Source organism: Alosa pseudoharengus, unplaced genomic scaffold (assembly GCF_046254945.1).
Source record: "Alosa pseudoharengus isolate Yale_2024_CS ecotype anadromous, Long Island Sound unplaced genomic scaffold, YU_APseudo_1.1 YU_APseudo_1.1_scf_21, whole genome shotgun sequence".
NCBI classification, from domain to species: Eukaryota; Metazoa; Chordata; class Actinopteri; order Clupeiformes; family Clupeidae; genus Alosa; species Alosa pseudoharengus.
The window spans coordinates 8,306,868-8,323,943 of record NW_027468674.1 but is presented as its reverse complement, the minus strand read 5'-3'; the positions used below and the strand labels follow the sequence as shown (position 1 = coordinate 8,323,943).

The 17,076-nt window shown below is 44.1% G+C and overlaps 2 protein-coding genes across 4 annotated transcripts; one reads left to right on the top strand and one right to left on the bottom strand.

Moving 5' to 3' along the window:
• Positions 1-313: 313 nt before the first annotated feature.
• Positions 314-10,133, top strand: pelo (pelota mRNA surveillance and ribosome rescue factor). Its single transcript, XM_076297786.1, has 13 exons — positions 314-502; positions 1,113-1,205; positions 1,483-1,633; positions 2,345-2,435; positions 2,773-2,936; positions 3,345-3,405; positions 3,687-3,848; positions 4,757-4,803; positions 4,984-5,057; positions 6,933-7,004; positions 7,578-7,652; positions 8,606-8,637; positions 8,896-10,133. The coding sequence occupies exons 1-13, from the start codon at positions 462-464 to the stop codon at positions 8,991-8,993; spliced, it is 1,161 nt and encodes a 386-aa protein (XP_076153901.1). The 5' UTR covers positions 314-461; the 3' UTR covers positions 8,994-10,133.
• A 2,167-nt stretch (positions 10,134-12,300) lies between these two features.
• On the bottom strand, positions 12,301-16,935 carry paqr4b (progestin and adipoQ receptor family member IVb). Of its 3 annotated transcripts, none has more exons than XM_076298873.1 (3): positions 16,515-16,935; positions 14,489-14,707; positions 12,301-13,371 (listed from the first exon to the last, which is right to left on the bottom strand). In XM_076298873.1, exons 1-3 carry the CDS (start codon positions 16,678-16,680, stop codon positions 12,938-12,940), a joined length of 819 nt encoding a protein of 272 aa, XP_076154988.1. In that variant the 5' UTR covers positions 16,681-16,935; the 3' UTR covers positions 12,301-12,937. The 3 variants fall into 3 exon arrangements, with proteins under 3 accessions (XP_076154988.1, XP_076154989.1, XP_076154990.1); XM_076298874.1 differs by having other exon boundaries at positions 14,489-14,594; positions 16,516-16,935; XM_076298875.1 differs by lacking the exon at positions 14,489-14,707.
• Positions 16,936-17,076: the final 141 nt, after the last annotated feature.

Sequence of the window (17,076 nt, the reverse complement as noted above, 5' to 3'; positions counted from 1 at the left end):
TATAATTCACTCAATTTATGTCAGTATCCTTATGGCAACATGGCATTCAACGTAAATGATACCAATAGTAAAAACTGCAACATAAGGATGTTCCCTCTTGCAAGAAAGCAACATTGTAATTGTCCAAGTTAAACAACTATCTGCCAATGCTAATGGACAACAAAAACATTATCCAAATTGAATCCCAGATTAAAAGCAATTTAAGGTCTACAAATATAAACTATCAATGTGCGACAGCGACAGATCTTTTTTGTCGTTCACGGAAGTGACCAAATATGGAATTGATGTGTTGAAATGACGCAATGGACACGCGACAGTCTCTACTGGTAGTGATTCATTCCATAGTAGAAGGATGGCCTGTTTATGTCGCCCAAAATTAACCTATTTCTTTAAATCAATGGAATAACATACCTTTTTCAAGATATTTACTTTTGCCATACTAACATCAGACCTTCCGTACCATGAAGTTGCTCCACAAAGACATCGAGAAAGACAATGCCGGGTAAGTGACAGGGAGCACATTATTTGGATAGTTAGCCTAGTTGATTGTTGCTAGCAAGTTAGTACCTTCAGTCTACCTTTCTTTCTCCACACAAACCAGCTAATGCTATCCTGGTTTGCGTGGCTAGCTTTCCTTGCTTTCGTTCAGTCACACTTGGTCTGCGTTGAGCCAAGTCTGCCACCTGTTCACATTTTCAGCCTGCAGATCCCCACATGTACAGCTGCTAGTCAAGTAGCTTGCGTTTAGCTTCATGAAATTAACTAGATTCCTTGGATAATTCAAATGTTACCTCATGATATAGCTCAACTACCTTATGGCGGAGAGTATCAAGCTAATCATGACTAAGAGCATTAGATTCACTTAAGTGTAACTTACAATGCAAGGCCGTGCATGGGTTTGATGTTGGAGTTTGTTATACCCTGTTAAAGCTAAAGATTTAGTTGTAACTCATTTATGGTACTTTTAAGTGTTGGCCCTTGCCGAGTTTGTGTATGCGTGTGTGTGACTGAGAGACAGCAAATTATATTTATGAAGGCAAGAAAGCAGTTACCATTACCATGCTTTGTGTGTTTGTGTGTGTGTGTGTGTGTTTGTGATGGGTCTGCTGCAGTCAGGTGACCCTGATGCCGGAGGAGGCTGAGGACATGTGGCACACCTACAACCTGGTGCAGGTGGGGGATAGTCTACGAGCCTCCACCATCAGGTGTGTCATCGCTCCATCTTTTGTTTTACTTACCCGTCTGTCTGCTATGTTTGTAAACAAATGTTATTTACATAAATCAACACTAAATATCACAGAAACAAGTGAATGACCATGCATGCACCAATAATATGCGCACACAATATTACACGGTAAGGTATATTCCTTAATTTCTGTCCATTCATGCCTTTCTCTACTGGTCAGTGGAGTTGACGCTGGTCTTGACAAAACTGAGTATTAATTTCCCCCCACAACGCTTTGCGTGCATTCTCCCACACAGGAAGGTGCAGACCGAGTCGTCCACAGGTAGTAGTAGTAGTTCTCGCGTCCGAACCACCCTGACCGTATGCGTGGAAACCATCGACTTTGATTCCCAGGCATGCCAACTCCGCGTCAAAGGAACCAACCTCGAAGAAAACCAGTATGTCAAGGTGAGGAGAAACAAATAATACTGTCCACCACATAGGTTCTCAAAGTGCGGCCTGGGGACCAATGGCGGCCCGCGATAACATCTGATAACATCTGTAAAACTGTTAAAACTGTACAACTGTACTATGTGCTTTGAAAAGAATGAATCTCTGTTTAGTGGCCGTCAGGTTTTCCTGTGGTGCTTTGGTAGCTGGAATTGGCCCTGAATAAGGCCTATGCTGATAAGAAGCAAGGCACACTGAGACTGTTTGTTCTAAATAAGCTTGTACTTGCAAATGGACTGCAACCAGAACTGTTATATCCCAAATTTGTCTGTTGAGGGTAGAGAACCCCAGGGATTGTGTGTGCATTGCAATTTTTCTTAAGATTTTCACAAGGTTTGCCAGGTTTAGCCTCAGTTATTCAGTTAACCCAATTCAGGAACCCAACATTAACCCTTAGTTAATGTTCCTGAATTGGCCCTCACCAATCAAAACTTTGAGAACCCCTGGTCCACCATATCAACAAAAACAACAACAACAAAAGCAGCAGCAAGAATAGCCTGCTGTTGTGTTGCCTTGTATTGATTTACATATGGCAGTTGATTAATTGATGTTGAGAATGTTGTTTAGAAATTATGATGTGTAGTTGGCTAACAGCAATTTCATGAATGGACCTAAATGGTGTATGCTGTGTACACGTGTATGCTTTATGCTTGCCATATCTTCCCCCAGATGGGCGCCTACCACACAATTGAACTGGAGCTGAACAGGAAATTCACTCTGGCTAAGAAAATCTGGGATAGTGTTGTCCTGGACAGAATCGGTAATGAATCTTTAATTAGTCTGTATTTGAGTCAGTAATGCCAGCACCATGCACATAATGTCCTGTAACTTCTGTTGATATCAGTATTGTAGTCTTCTTTGTGAACATGCTGAGATCGAGCTGTAATCTTTTTCAAACCTTGGGCATCAGGGTGTGCTTGTAGTAAAGCATGTATAACTATCAGTACTAGAAATTATGTCTTACTCAGCTTGTAATGAAGGTGTGTGTGTGTGTGTGTGTGTGTGTGTGTGTGTGTGTGTGTGTGTGTGTGTGTGTGTGTGTGTGTGTGTGTGTGTGTGTGTGTGTGTGTGTGTGTGTGTGTGTTTTTGACCTACAGAACAAGCATGTGACCCTACGCAGAAGGCAGACGTGGCTGCCGTGGTGATGCAGGAGGGGCTGGCCAACATCGTCCTGGTGACCTCGGCGATGACCCTACTGAGGGCGAAGATCGAAGTGACCATCCCTCGCAAGCGGAAAGGTAGCTGTACCCAACATGAGAAGGTGAGTACCACAGAACACAGCTCGCCAAAAAGACATCAGTTATACTGTTAAAATACTAGTTGTTACACATATTATTAGTGTTATTATTATTGTTTATCAGTTATCAGCCATTATTATTATTGTTAATGGTTATACAGCGCTGTCGATCAACATTATGTATGTAACAAGTTAGTGTTGTATTAGCCATCACAATTAATGATGATGCTGCTAATAATTTGCTCTGAAAAGGCTCTTAATCTCAAGTTTGTCTGTGAGGATGGGAAAATGTTGAGATTTACCTCAGGATTCAATATGGAATGTGTATGTTGAGATTTACCTCAGGATTCAATATGGAATGTTGATGTTGAGATTTACCTCAGGATTCAGTATGGAATGTGGATGTTTAAATGTTCTGTAATATTCTCACAGGCTCTAGAACGGTTCTACGAAGCTGTCATGCAGGGAATTTTGCGACATATAAACTTTGACGGTAGGCTTTTTTACGTATTTTGCTTCTTGGTTCATTGAGTTACAATGGGGGTGGGGGGGGGGGGGGGTTGGGACTAAATATACTATTGATAAAGTTTAAGATGTTGAATTGACATGTGTAGTTTTGTTTGCTGTGTGTGTTAGTGATGTGAAGCCCCAAGTATGTCCTGTTGGTCAGCTCACTTTTCTTTACAAATCTCCTTGTAGATATTTAACTTTTTCAAAGGGACAAAAATGAAGCTTTTCTAAGCGTTCATCATCCTCCCTATTGCTTTGTCTCAGTGGTGAAGTGCGTCCTGGTGGGCAGTCCTGGATTCGTGAAGGACCAGTTCATCACCTACCTGTTCAAGGAGGCCGTTCGGCAGGACAATAAGCTTCTGCTGGAGAACCGGCCGAAGTTCATGACTGTCCACTCGTCGTCCGGACACAAGTACTCACTGAAAGGTCAGGAGATGACTTATAATCGTAAATACGGGAGGGAAGAAGGGAAGATATGCACTCGTATAGGGATGCTCGTTTATGGATTAGTATTTAACTCGTGTATTGATATTTGTGTTTTTAACAGTGGACTTCTGAAAATGTCATTGCAAAACAGAATGTTACAACCGTTTTTTTTGTTCTCACCCATGTTGTTTTGTAGTCGTTGGAAGCCAAAATTGTAATTGATTCAAAATTTGTTCAAGCCCTTCTGATCTATAAAAACCTTATGCACTATGCTGCAGTAGTCACCTACATGCTTATTCATGGTCAGCCCCCCTTCATCAGACGCAGCTCAAATGCTTTGCATCATGTGGTGCAGAGGGAAAATAATAGAAATGCCTGTAGGATTATGAAATTGTGACAGGACAGAGTAGCTTAGCACAGCACTTGTGTTGATTCACAGAACGTCATGTGTCACAGTCTAGAGGATGACGTGGTTTTACTCAGTTTGGACACTACTGCTGTAGTGACACTTCTCATGATGGCATTTGCCCTAATGGATCATGTCATTTTATTATGACCTGTCAGCACATAGGCCTAAATTATGAGAATTGTATTACAGTTACAGACAATGGTGATATTACATTGGACTGAAACTGTTATTAATATTACAGTATGTATGACCATATATGGCATCTGCCAGAAGGTTTTCAGTCAAGCACAATCAGGTTGTTATATCTGTTTAAGAATATATTTGTCAGTTCAGTTCATGACAAATAATGACTTCCGGCTTTTTAAATAGTTAACAATCCTTGAGATGAGAACACACAAGTGAATTCATCAGTAATGCAATGTCATCTTGTCTTCTACTGAAATAAATAGCTTTAAAAGTAGAGTGTATAAAGACAGAACTGTTTTTCTGCACAAAACAGAAATCCTGTCAGATCCCACAGTGACGAGTCGTCTATCCGACACCAAGGTGAGTACGACTGGTCTGGTCTGGTCTGGTCTGACCATCCCTCCAGCTGAATTTCCACTGATCTATGGCAAATGCCTGTGATGTTTGGAAAAAAGTATTTATCGGCCCAGATTGAAATATTTAATGATAAAAGATCTGTGTTAATGTTAAAAGAAAGATTATTCTGTGTGGTTGGTGTAGGCGGCGGGTGAAGTGAAAGCTTTGGAGGACTTCTACAAGATGCTGCAACACGAACCAGACAGAGCCTTCTACGGGTGAGGGAGACCTCCATATGTCCATCCATCCATCCATCCATCCATTCTTCCAGTCTATCCATCCACCCATCCATCTATCTATCTATCAGTTAGCACGTCTGTTCAACAGTCTTTTGTTTGTTTTTGTATTTGTTGGCTTGTTGAATTTATCTTCTTACATGTCTGTTCCCCTCGCCAATCAAACGTGTCCAGCAAATAAGATGGATAGAGTGCCCTATACCACCCTCTTCCTGACCACTCATATTAGTCAGCAGAGCCGTAAACACTCATTCAGACACTGCCCCTGGGTGCTGTCTAAAGCCATTGTTGCACTGCATTCATTGCAGTAGGCTGAACAAAACAGACCTGGGCAGCCTCCTTGTTTGTGTGTGCGTGTGTGTGTGCGTGTGTGTGTGTGTGTCTGTCCGTCCATTTGTGTGTGTCTGCGCGTGTCCATGCACCTGTGTGTGTGTGAGATATGTGGGTCATTGTTGGCTGATTCATGTGTATTATCAAGTCTTATTGTACACTGATCCATGAGTGTGTGTATTTTAATTTCTGTTGGCTGGCTTCTGTTTATGTGTGTTGCAATGCCTCTCTTTAGGCTGGCTCATGGTTATGTGTATTATAATGTCCTGTAGGCTGGCTCATGGTTATGTGTATTATAATGTCCTTTAAGCTGGTTAAGTGTATTATAATGTCCTGTAGGCTGGTTAAGTGTATTATAATGCCCTGTAGGCTGGTTAAGTGTATTATAATGTCCTGTAGGCTGGCTCATGGTTATGTGTATTATAATGTCCTGTAGGCTGGTTAAGTGTATTATAATGCCCTGTAGGCTGGTTAAGTGTATTATAATGTCCTGTAGGCATTAAGTGTATTATAATGCCCTGTAGGCTGGTTAAGTGTATTATAATGTCCTGTAGGCTGGCTCATGGTTAAAGGGGTGGTTCAGGATTTTGGACATAAGACCTCATTTCCAAGTAAGCAAGTGTGATATTTATCAGTGGAGACCGTTTTCAACACGTTTCATCCAGTCCTTCTAATTGCAGAGTTCGCAGGTACTAGGCTAGCGCAAGTCAACGGTATGTGCTAGCCTGCCACTAAAGACAGTCTTACCCACTCCAAAGTACACCCGAGGCAAATTCCAGACAATCGATGTAAATGTCTGTGTTGATAGAATAGTGTAAGAAATACAACTACCCTCGCATCGCGTTGCAATAGTTCTACTTTGGTCCCTGAAGTTGGTAGTAGTCATTTTGCATCTCAGCGGCGGACTGATATTACCAAGGCTACTACTAGGTATCCCCATTGGAGTGCGCTTTACTGTTTACTTTTCGGCGCAGTACTACTAACCGGAGCAAGTATAATTCCGCCGCTGCTAAGAAACTAGTCCCTCAAAATGTAATGCGATCGTTGAAAAGCAAGGATAGAATAACGCTAGAAATAACACTATCAAAACAGACATTTACATCGATAGTCTGGCGTTATAATTTATTTGCCTCGGGTGTACTTTGGAGTGGGTAAGACTGTTTTTAGTGGCAGGCTAGCACATACCGTTGACTTGCGCTAGCCTAGCACCTGCGAACTCTGCAATTAGAAGGACTGGATGAAACGTGTTGAAAACGGTCTCCACTGATAAATATCACACTTGCTTACTTGGAAATGAGGTCCTATGTCCAAAATCCTGAACCACCCCTTTAAGTGTATTATAATGTCCTGTAGGCTAGCTCATGGTTAAGTGTATTATAATGTCCTGTAGGCTGGTTAAGTGTATTATAATGTCCTGTAGGCTGGTTAAGTGTATTATAATGTCCTGTAGGCTGGCTCATGGTTATTATGTGTATTATAATGTCCTGTAGGCTGGCTCATGGTTATGTGTATTATAATGTCCTGTAGGCTGGCTCATGTTGAGAAGGCGAGCGAAGCGTTGGCCATTGACATCCTGCTGATCAGCGATCAACTCTTCAGGTATGACCACCGCACCTGAGCCCTGTAGCCTCTCACACGCACATCACAGATCTGTGGCATCTCAATAGTGCAGAGGATCCAGAGGAAGAATACAATTGCACATCATTCTGTCTGGATATGTTTCCTCTTTGTATGTTAGGTCATTGCTTTGCTGTGTATGTGCGTGCGCATGTGTGTGTGTGCGCATGTGTGTGTGCGTGCGTGTTTATATGCACATGTGTGCGTGCATGTGTGTGTGTGCGTGTTTATGTGCACGTGTGTGCATGCATGCGCGCGTGTGTGTGTGTGTGCGTGTGTGTTTATGTATATATGCATGAGTGTAACTATGCCTGTCTCTGTGTGAGTGTGTGAGTGTAACTATACCTTCTCTCTCTCTCTCTCTCTCTCTCTCTCTCTCTCTCTCTCTCTCTCTCTCTCTCTCTCTCTCTCTCTCTCTCTCTCTCTCTCTCTCTCTCTCTCTCTCTGTGTAACTATGCCTTTTCTCTGTGTGTGAGTGTGTGTGCGTCCATGTATTGCATAAACCTGTGTGTGCTTGTTTTTGTGTTTACACTGTGGACTTCCTGTTCCCCTCAGACACCAGGATGTGGCAACACGCAGTCGATACGTGCGGTTGGTGGACGGTGTGCGAGACAATGGTGGGAACGTGAGGTACGCAGAGAGGAACCGTTCTGAAGGGGGAACATGGAACACCCACTGATCTCCTCCCTTGTTCTAGACCCTGTTTATTAAGTGCTTAACTAGCCAATGATTTTGAACAAAAAAGAAATGTGTAGCTTTAAAGGAAATCTGTCATCTGTTGCTGAAAAACAGTCTGATCGCTTTTACTGTAAATGTGTGAGGAAGTTGCAGGAAAGAAGTTGCATAAAACTTTAAAAAGGGGAAACTTGGGGGCGCTGTGGCACAACAGGCCGCAGCGCTCATACCATCCACAAGTGCCCACAGGGACCCAGGTTCGAATCCGACCTGCGGTCATTTCCCGATCCCACCCCATCTCTCTCTCCCACTTACTTCCTGTCTCACTCTTCACTGTCCTATACAAATAAAGGCAAAAAAAAAGCCCCAAAAAAATATAAAAAAAATAAAAAAAGGGGAAACTTAAAAAGCTGAAGCTTTGGCAGAGGTGCCGGTGGAGGCGTTGCTGGCTCAAGCCCGGCGCCTCCTGGCCATGCCGAAGTGTCCTTGAGCAAGACACTGACCCTCAAATTGCTCCCGATGTGCAGGTTAAGTATAAGTAAGTATATAAGTATATATATATACTCTTTTGATCCCGTGAGGGAAATTTGGTCTGCATTTATCCCAATCCGTACACACAGTGAGGTGAAGCACACACTAATCCCGGCGCAGTGAGCTGCCTGCAACAACAGCGGCGCTCGGGGAGCAGTGAGGGGTTAGGTGCCTTGCTCAAGGGCACTTCAGCCGTGCCTACTGGTCGGGGTTCGAACCGGCAACCCTCCGGTTACAAGTCCAAAGCGCTTACCAGTGTGTGCGTGTGTGCGCGTGCGCGTGTGGGAGTAAAAAAAGGCCGTTTGCCATTTGACGCTGAGAAGCGCAAGGCCACTATGTTGAGTCTCAAGTGGGTCTCCATATTCTCTCCTCTGCAGGATTTTTTCAAGCCTTCACGTCTCCGGAGATCGTGAGTTCATTTTGGGATTTGTTTTCATTCAAAGTGAAACATGAATAAAATCAGAAAATGAATGTGTCCTTGACTTACCATTTCTCCCACACTCTCTGTGTGTTGTTCCCTAATTTGTTTTTATTTTATCTCTTTTCCTCTCTTTCTCTGTATCTTGCCTTCTCATTCTCTCCATTTCTCTCCCTTCCTATCTCTCTCCCTCTCTCTCCCTCTCCCTCTCTCTCCCTCTCTCCACCCCCCCCCCCCCCTCACTCTCAGAACTGAACCAGCTGAGTGGAGTGGCCGCCATCTTGCGTTTCCCCATTGCAGACATGTCGGATGCTGAGGAGGAGGACAGCAGCTCTGATGAAGAGTGATATCTCCGCAGCTCTGTCTTGTCTTGACCCCTCGCCACGCCACAGGACAGACAGACAAAACAGAACAGGCAGACAGGAAAAAAGGAAGATCGAATTCACACACACACACACACACACACACACACACACACACACACACACACACACACACACACACACACATTACACTCTCAGTTGCATGCAACCTTGCCCATGCTTTGTAAAGCACATACTACAGTTGCAAATGGGCAAACATGTGCCTTGGCGTGGTTCTGGAATTTTCATCATGTTCCACAACAAGGTTCTGGACCTTTCACTGTGTCCTTTGATGGTTCTGGAACTTGTAGCAGGCCCTTGACATTGGTTCTGAAACCTTTAGCCTGATGTGGGCCAGATCGGCACCAAAAACGGCTCTAGCTTGGCTCAGGGTCACACACACAATATAGGGTGTGATCAGAATTAGTCTTAAAATGGTTCAGGCAAAAACACTCATACAGACACAAGTGCAGACATAGAAACCGATGTGCGTACATTGACCTCTACAGACATTGACCTCTGCATACACACACACACATTCATACATGGGTTCTCTCTCTAACACACACTGGGGTTATTGTGGGTGGGTGGGTGCTTGCTTGGAAAAACACTGGTGCAGATTTGGGGAATTGGGGAAATACGCCGTGAAACACGCTCACAGGCATGACACAGCTCATCTCAAAGAACACAAGACTGAGGTTGTCAAGCACTTACATCTCTGTCTCACTCCTCTGCAAAAACATTACTTGCTTCTTCTGTTAACGTAACTTGCAGTTCTGCAAATACACACACACACATACACAGGTCATGTGTGTGTGTGTGTTTGAATGGAATTGAAGCACAGTTTTTGGTGTGGGATGGAACGCAAGTTGTTAGGAGGGATGAATCTGGTCCACCACAGCACTGGCCAGAGTTCTGTTCCCTCTGATTTGTTGCCAAATAGAAATACAAGAAAACCTAACTGAAATAGAGAACACTTACAACCACTGTGGAAGATGAGGTGATGTGTCGTAATAAAACTGTAATTATTACCCAGAAACGACTATGCTGACACATGTACATTTCATTTTGAATGTATATATGAAAATATCTTGCAATTAAACAATATAGCAGTTTGAGCATAAATGCGTCTTGTAATTTCTTTATATTAGTTATAACTCGATCATTGTCTTTTTCATATGCAATGGCATGCAAGATGACAGACGTGTCTATTCACATCATACCAGGACCAATATTTCTAAAAAATAATAATAATAATCAGCAGAATCTCAGTAATAGTTCCACTACACAAAGTCATTCATTTGCAAAGGTGCTAAAAGGATGCTGGGAGTTATGGCTTCTTGTTCAGTGAAATGAGGAATATGATAAACAGTTTGGTTAAAACCGATCTTTGTTTATTGCACCAGTGTTGAATAGAGAATACATCACTTGATAAAAACCTACTGCATGTATACTGAATCTATAGTATACGTCTTGACAACACAGCCGGGACTGGAGACTAAGCAAGATTCCGGATGAATCTGGAATGGAATTTGTTTAAAATGTAATTTTACTCAGCCAGTGGTTCTTCCTGGAAAGTTCTGGAATGTTTGGGGACCCTCAGCCAATCCCAACTAACAAGTGAATAAAACCAAACAAACCAGTAAAAGTAGCCTTTTGGCTTAGGACAACGACAGTCGATGTCAAAACAGCCCAGCTTTTCAAAATTCAAGTATATAAGTAGTTACAATTTGCCACTTGCCAGTAGCAATTTACTGCCTACACTGCACCACTGTCCAAACTGCATATAGCATTCACATGATTTGATTGGAAACCTCACAGGCTTCTCTGACCTTGTTTCCAGACAGTGCAAGCTGATGGCAAAGGTCATATAGTTCAGCACCTCACAAAACAAGACTACCATATCGCTCAGAACACAGAGGAAGGCTTCAGAACACACCAGAACACTGCAATGTGAACACCCAGCAAAAACGTTGATCACTACTCCATCAGTAGTATAGGGCTGAGCAATGGGACCTAATATATATATATATACAATCACAGTCATTTCACAGATTAACTTTGGCGATTATAAATCCATGCTGATCTCTGTTGTATTATAAGTTTAAATATAAGTTTATATACGTTTTGCAAGTGCCTTCTTTTGAGACCATGAGCATTTGGCAAATATATCATGAAGTCCTTCATGGAGGAAATGGAATATGGATATGAATCCTTCATAATTCAACATAAACAAATCACAATATGGCATACTGTATAATGTTGTGTGTTAAATGCAATTTGATCATAGTATTGGAACATTGCCCAGCCCTACACTAAAGTGCATTAACCAAATGTCCACACCTACCAAACATCCAATTAATTAATCTCTCTTCTGACCAGAATCAGCACTGTAGACTCCACAGACTTCTATTCTGATCCTTCTACACACCAACACCAACCCAGTCCAAAAGGGTCTTCTCTCTCTCTCTCTCTCTTCTCTACACACCAACCCAGTCCAAAAGGGTCTTCTCTCTCTCTCTCTCTCTTCTCTACACACCAACCCAGTCCAAAAGGGTCTTCTCTCTCTCTCTCTCTCTTCTCTACACACCAACCCAGTCCAAAAGGGTCTTCTCTTCTCTTCTCTTTTCTTCTCTTCTCTTCTCTCTTCTCTACACAAGCACACTGTCTGTCAGGTTCGCAACTACTAAGTCCATTCTTTATCAGTCCTTGATAAAATGTTGGAGAAATCCTTTTTTGCTTTCAAGTCAAGTCAAGTCAACTTTAATGTCAATGAAACCATGCAACAGTACATTGCACAGCAGACTGAAATTGTGTATCATGTCACTGCTCAAAATTGACTCGTAAAATCTTATAGTGTGTGGACTGGAGTCTTCGTGGTAATTACCCCGTTATTTTGTGAGCCACTGGTGGTCCTCCTAGTGGTCTGTCTTTGGGAACAGAAATGTCCCTTCTGTTCATGATTAGAGTAAGAATTAAAGTAAAACCCTGAGGACCCAGCCGCTCTCCAAGACCTGGACCAGCAGGCCTGGATGGCAACACCATAGAGATAGAATATACACAACAGCAACAACAAGCACCATATTTGTCTTCCCAGCTTTCCACTGATGTGGATAATATCAATCAACCCTGTTATGAGCACATCAAAGCACATACCCCTTCTTAACAAGGTAAACATAAATATACCAACTTTTAAAGCGCATCCTGGAAGTCCATAGCTGCTGCTGATGATGAATTCCGTCTTTGACTTTTACTCTATTCAACATTATATACACCAACGTTACTGTAAATAGGAATGAACATGGAACTCTCCAGACGACACACCTCTTTGAATGCAATGTGTTCATGTGTTTTGTTTTCCTATGGGAAAATAACATGGGGACTTTGAATAATCGCGCCTGCCAAACTCTGTTGAAGGTAATGAAGAAGGTTTGAGATGCAGACCTTTTAAATTACATACTTTTGTCATCTGACTACAAGTGTTTCTTTGTGATCTTGGGTGTCAGAAGTCAGAGGCTAACTCCTCAGAATAGTTAGCTTCGGTTAGCTCCCATGTAGCAAAAATCAAAATTCACCAATTGGACATACCGAAGATACCACTCAAAGACAGATGACAAAAGTGTGTAAGGCAAAACCTCAGCATCTCAGACTTCTGTGTCAATGCAAGAGTTGACTGGAGCAATTTTCAAAATCCCCATTTTATTTTCCCATAGGAAAAAATTGCATGGGCACGGATCTCCTTATATGAGCAAAGATGGCAGCTTTTTTGGTAGGCAAACTCCAGATGTCTATATGTAGAGTGTGACTCAACTGTACTGTATGTTGTCTAAGTTTGATCCCAGTTCCCTAAGGTTCCCTGACGTTCCCTAAGGTTCCCTGATGTTCCCTAAGGTTCCTGAGGTTCCTTGGTGTTCCCTGAGGTTCCTGGTTCACTCCGGTGGGCACTCAAAGGTGCGCAGCCACACGAGGTCCTCCATCATGCCCCAGTGCAGGTAGACGATGGAGAGCGCCACCAGCATGTGCATGATCTGGTGGCTGTTGAGCCAGTAGTCGAAGCTGCCGGGGCTGAGCCGCTCGGGCATGCGCACCACGTTGACCAGGCCGCCCAGCACGGCCAGCGAGTCCATGGTGGCGTAGAAGTGCATGGAGTCGGGGCTGCCGGTGCCCGGGCCATACCAGCGCAGTGCGTAGAGGAAGACGCGGAAGAGCGCCTGCCAGAAGAAGGACTGCAGCCGCCGCATGTTGCTGCGCGCCGTCACGGCCGAGTGGACGCCGAAGAGCGAGAGCGTCACGTAGGCCAGGAGCGCAGCGCGCCGAGCGTCCGGGTAGCACAGCAGTGTGATGTGGATGATGGGCAGTGCTCCTGATGGGGGGAGGAGGGGTAAGATGGGAGAAAGAGAAAGAGAAAGAGAGAAAGAGAAAAGAGGAGATGAAAGGAGAGGAGAGAAGAGATGAGAAGAGAGAGAAGAGAAGAGAATGTGAAGAAAAGAGAGAATGAGAGGAGAAGAAGGTGAGAGGACAGGAAAGAAGGGAATGAAAGGAGGAGAGAAAAGACGAGAATGAGAGGAGAGGAGAAGAGGGTGAGAGGGGAAAAAGAGAACATGATTAAAGTGTTTGTGTTTACTAAAACACTCTAGCCAGGAGGCCACGTAGGCCAGGAACGCAGCACGCCGGGCATCGGGGGAGCACAGCAGCGTGATCATGGGCGGATTATGAACTTTCGGGCCCCTGGGTCCAGATGTATTAAGGGCCCCCCACTAACTGTTGCATATGTGGGAGGGGGGGTTTGGGAGTCCTCCCCCAGAACATTTTTAATTTGGGATAGCCAATACTAAATTCAATCAGATTCATAGCCTACATCCTGATTTGTTGATATTGAGGCAATGATTCCATGTAAAGGCTTGGGCTTCAGGGCCCCCTGACCCCCTGGGCCCGGTAGGCCCGTGCAGTAATCCATCCCTGAGCGTAATGTGGATGATGGGCAGCGCTCCTGATGGGGGAGGGGTAAGATGGAAAAAGAGAGAAGGTGGAAGGAATAGAATGGGAGAAGGAACAAAGGAGAGAGAGAGAGAGAGAATGAGAGGAAACAAACAATGTCAATTGACAATGATAGACAGAGGTGAGGGAAACAGGAAATGACACAGAGGTGAGGGAGACAGGAAATGACACAGAGGTGAGGGAGACAGGAAATGACACAGAGGTGAGGGAAACAGGAAATGACACAGAGGTGAGGGAAACAGGAAATGGGAAAGAAAGAATGAGGAAGAAAGAAGAGAGAAGGACAGAACAAGGAGGACAGAGCGCTGAAGCTTTTGGGGATGTACATTAACACTTTCAGCAGTACTTTTTAAAGTTTTTCACACACCATCTTTCAAACACCCCGAAAGAACCAAGAATGAAGTCACCAAAGACGTAGAGAGGACCCTTTTTCAGAGATTGAAACGATGTAGGACGCCGCCTTATCTCCAGTGTGGACTCACCAAGGGTGTTGACGAGGCACACGCCGAACATGTCGAGCGAGAGCAGGGTGTCGTAGATGGGCTCTCCGCCCTCATGGTTCATGAAGAGGTGATAGAGCACGGAGCCCACCGTTGGCGAGAGGCAAGCCAGGTAGTGCAGCACGCAGATCCAGCCCGCGTCGCTCTGGGACCAGGGGATGTTGAGGGGCAGCAGCAACAGGAAACACAGGAATGGGATGGCTGAAGGAGAGGAGGGGAGGGAGGAGAGAGGAGGAGAGAGAGAAGAGAAGAGAGATAAGAGAATAGGAGAGAGAAAGAGAAGAGAGAAGATGAAAGGAGAGGAGAGAAGAAAAAGAAGAGAATAGGAGAGAAAGAGAGGAGAGAGAAAGAGAAGAGAGAAGATGAAAGGAGAGAAGAGAAGAAAAAGAAGAGAATAGGAGAGAAAGAGAGAAGAGAGAAGATGAAAGGAGAGAAGAGAAGAAAAAGAAGAGAATAGGAGAGAAAGAGAGGAGAGAGGACATGAAAGGAGAGGAGAGAAGAGATGACAAGAGAGAGAAGAGAAAAGAGAGAAGAAAAGGATGTGAAGAAAAGAGAGAATGAGAGGAAAAGGTGAGAGGACAGGAAAGAAGGGAATGAGAGGAGGAGAGCAAAGACGAGAATAAGAGGAGGAGAGGAGAAGAGGGTGAGAGGGAAAAAGAGAACGTGATTAAAGTGTTTGTGTTTAGGCCTAATACTAGAAATGGGCCCACTTCAAAACAAAAAGAGCCAGGCCCATATGGTGCCATGCTACTGAGGTGCTGAAGACTACATGGATAGGTTGTGTAATAAAGTCACTTGATTCAATGTATGGGAATGAATGTAGGAAGTGATCGTACAGAACAAACACTTTATGTTTTGGGCATTGCTGTAGGGGTGTGTGTGTGTGGTGGTGGGGAGTTTAGGGCAATTCCAAGGCCCTATACGGACAATATCACATTCTCTTAATAGCGGCACCCTTGTATGTGTATGTAAACCTGAGGCCCAATGAAAAGCTGCTCCTACACAGCATTTCTGGATTTGTGTCCTGCGTGTCGGCACACACGGCTGCTTTTGCTCGTGTCGTCTTTGAGGTAATGTTACCGGGGCTTTTTTAGGCAGGGGTTGCCTTAATCACGCTGCGCTCATATGCTGGTAAGAGTGTTACAAGCTATTAGCGGCGCTAACTGGCTTAGCAGGGATATCACAGTTGAGGCGGAGAGGAGATGTAGCGCAACACTGTCAGTTCAAGGGCGGGAGTAGCCTAGGCTGTCAGCACCTAGGTCCTAATAAAAAAGTATTTTTGTTGTTTGAGAAAGTTTTGTAGGCATACTTTCCAACACTACAAACAACTGGTGAGAGAAAATGATTAAAATAATGTTATAGCCTACTCATTTATATCTTGACTGTTAAAGGAGGGGAAAAATATTGTAATGCCAATTCGTTTAGTAAACCCTAAGATGCTTTAGTCTGATCAATGTGATCAATGATCTTAAAATTGCTGACAGGTCAGTAATTGCCGAGCAATTACGGGTCTATTTAAAGACATCACCCCACTCTTAACGCCGCCTTAGGTCACCGCATCCCTGACCCGATTACGGTAATCTTGCAAACACCCTGCTTGCTGCAGGTCTCTTAACAGGGAGAAAAACGCACGTATTGTAGCAGCCTAAACTGTCGTTAGTGAGAGTTGACCCATATCATTGCCTCAATGGGTCAAAGAGTTTTATTGAAAAGTGACCGACTATCTTTTTAATGACCCGCTCTCTAAACTGTTGCTATAAAAAGACCTGTTGCACAAGAGATGATAGCTAATCTGGAAGCTTTAGCGCAGGCATTTACCTGTGGCTGCAAACTATTTCCTACTCCTTACCATTTACACCCAGCCAACCCCAAAGGCCTACAGGCCAATGCATTGTCTTGTCTAATGTGTGCAAAATAATATGCGTTTGTTAGTTATTAGGGTAGGCTACTCATTATGGAATTTGCGACTACGGTAAGACTATTCTGCAAAAGAGTAGCTATGGCTTACCATGCGTATAGATGTTCCCAAACTCATTGTGCAGGTAGAAGAGACTATGGAGACATTCTTTCAAAGTCGAGACGGGACGGTACCCGGTCAGTACAAAGTCGTTAAATTGCAGGTGAGGGGGGGAGCTCTTGAAGTCGAGCAGTTTGGGTTTTTTAACAAAATCCATGGCGCACCGTTTAGGAAATCCAAGGCTGCTCGCCGTCCCCGTTCCCTCTGGAGATGTTGGTCAGCTGTCCATTAACATGTTCTGCAGTTTAGCCTGTTACCATTTCTAATACTACACCGGTCAGCTAAAAACTTCTCAGCTCCTGCTGTGAAGGCCCTGCGCCACCGATCGTCCATCACCCCACCGGTATCCTCTTGGCACATGAGCAGCTTGCGGGACTCGTTGGCTGCACCTGTGTCCAATCACTGCGCGCGATTTACACCTCAGCGGGCGCCCAATACCAGCATCCTGCGGGATTATTGTAACACAGCCTTGAGCCACAGCAACATTTACAGCGCACAAAACCCCAGTGCATGAAGAGGCGCACAGGTGTTAATGCAGTGCAGCCAAGTACTC

Bases quoted from the DNA above. Each gene is read 5' to 3' on its own strand.
- pelo (XM_076297786.1), top strand. From the start codon at position 462: ATGAAGTTGCTCCACAAAGACATCGAGAAAGACAATGCCGG. The intron at 3,406-3,686 runs GTAGGCTTTTTT...GCTTTGTCTCAG, and splicing joins GCGACATATAAACTTTGACG to TGGTGAAGTGCGTCCTGGTG. The intron at 5,058-6,932 runs GTGAGGGAGACC...AATGTCCTGTAG, and splicing joins CCAGACAGAGCCTTCTACGG to GCTGGCTCATGTTGAGAAGG.
- paqr4b (XM_076298873.1), bottom strand. From the start codon at position 16,680: ATGGATTTTGTTAAAAAACCCAAACTGCTCGACTTCAAGAGCTCCCCC. The intron at 14,708-16,514 runs GTAAGCCATAGC...CCTCTCCTTCAG, and splicing joins TGGGAACATCTATACGCATG to CCATCCCATTCCTGTGTTTC. The intron at 13,372-14,488 runs GTGAGTCCACAC...TCCCCCCATCAG, and splicing joins GTGCCTCGTCAACACCCTTG to GAGCACTGCCCATCATCCAC.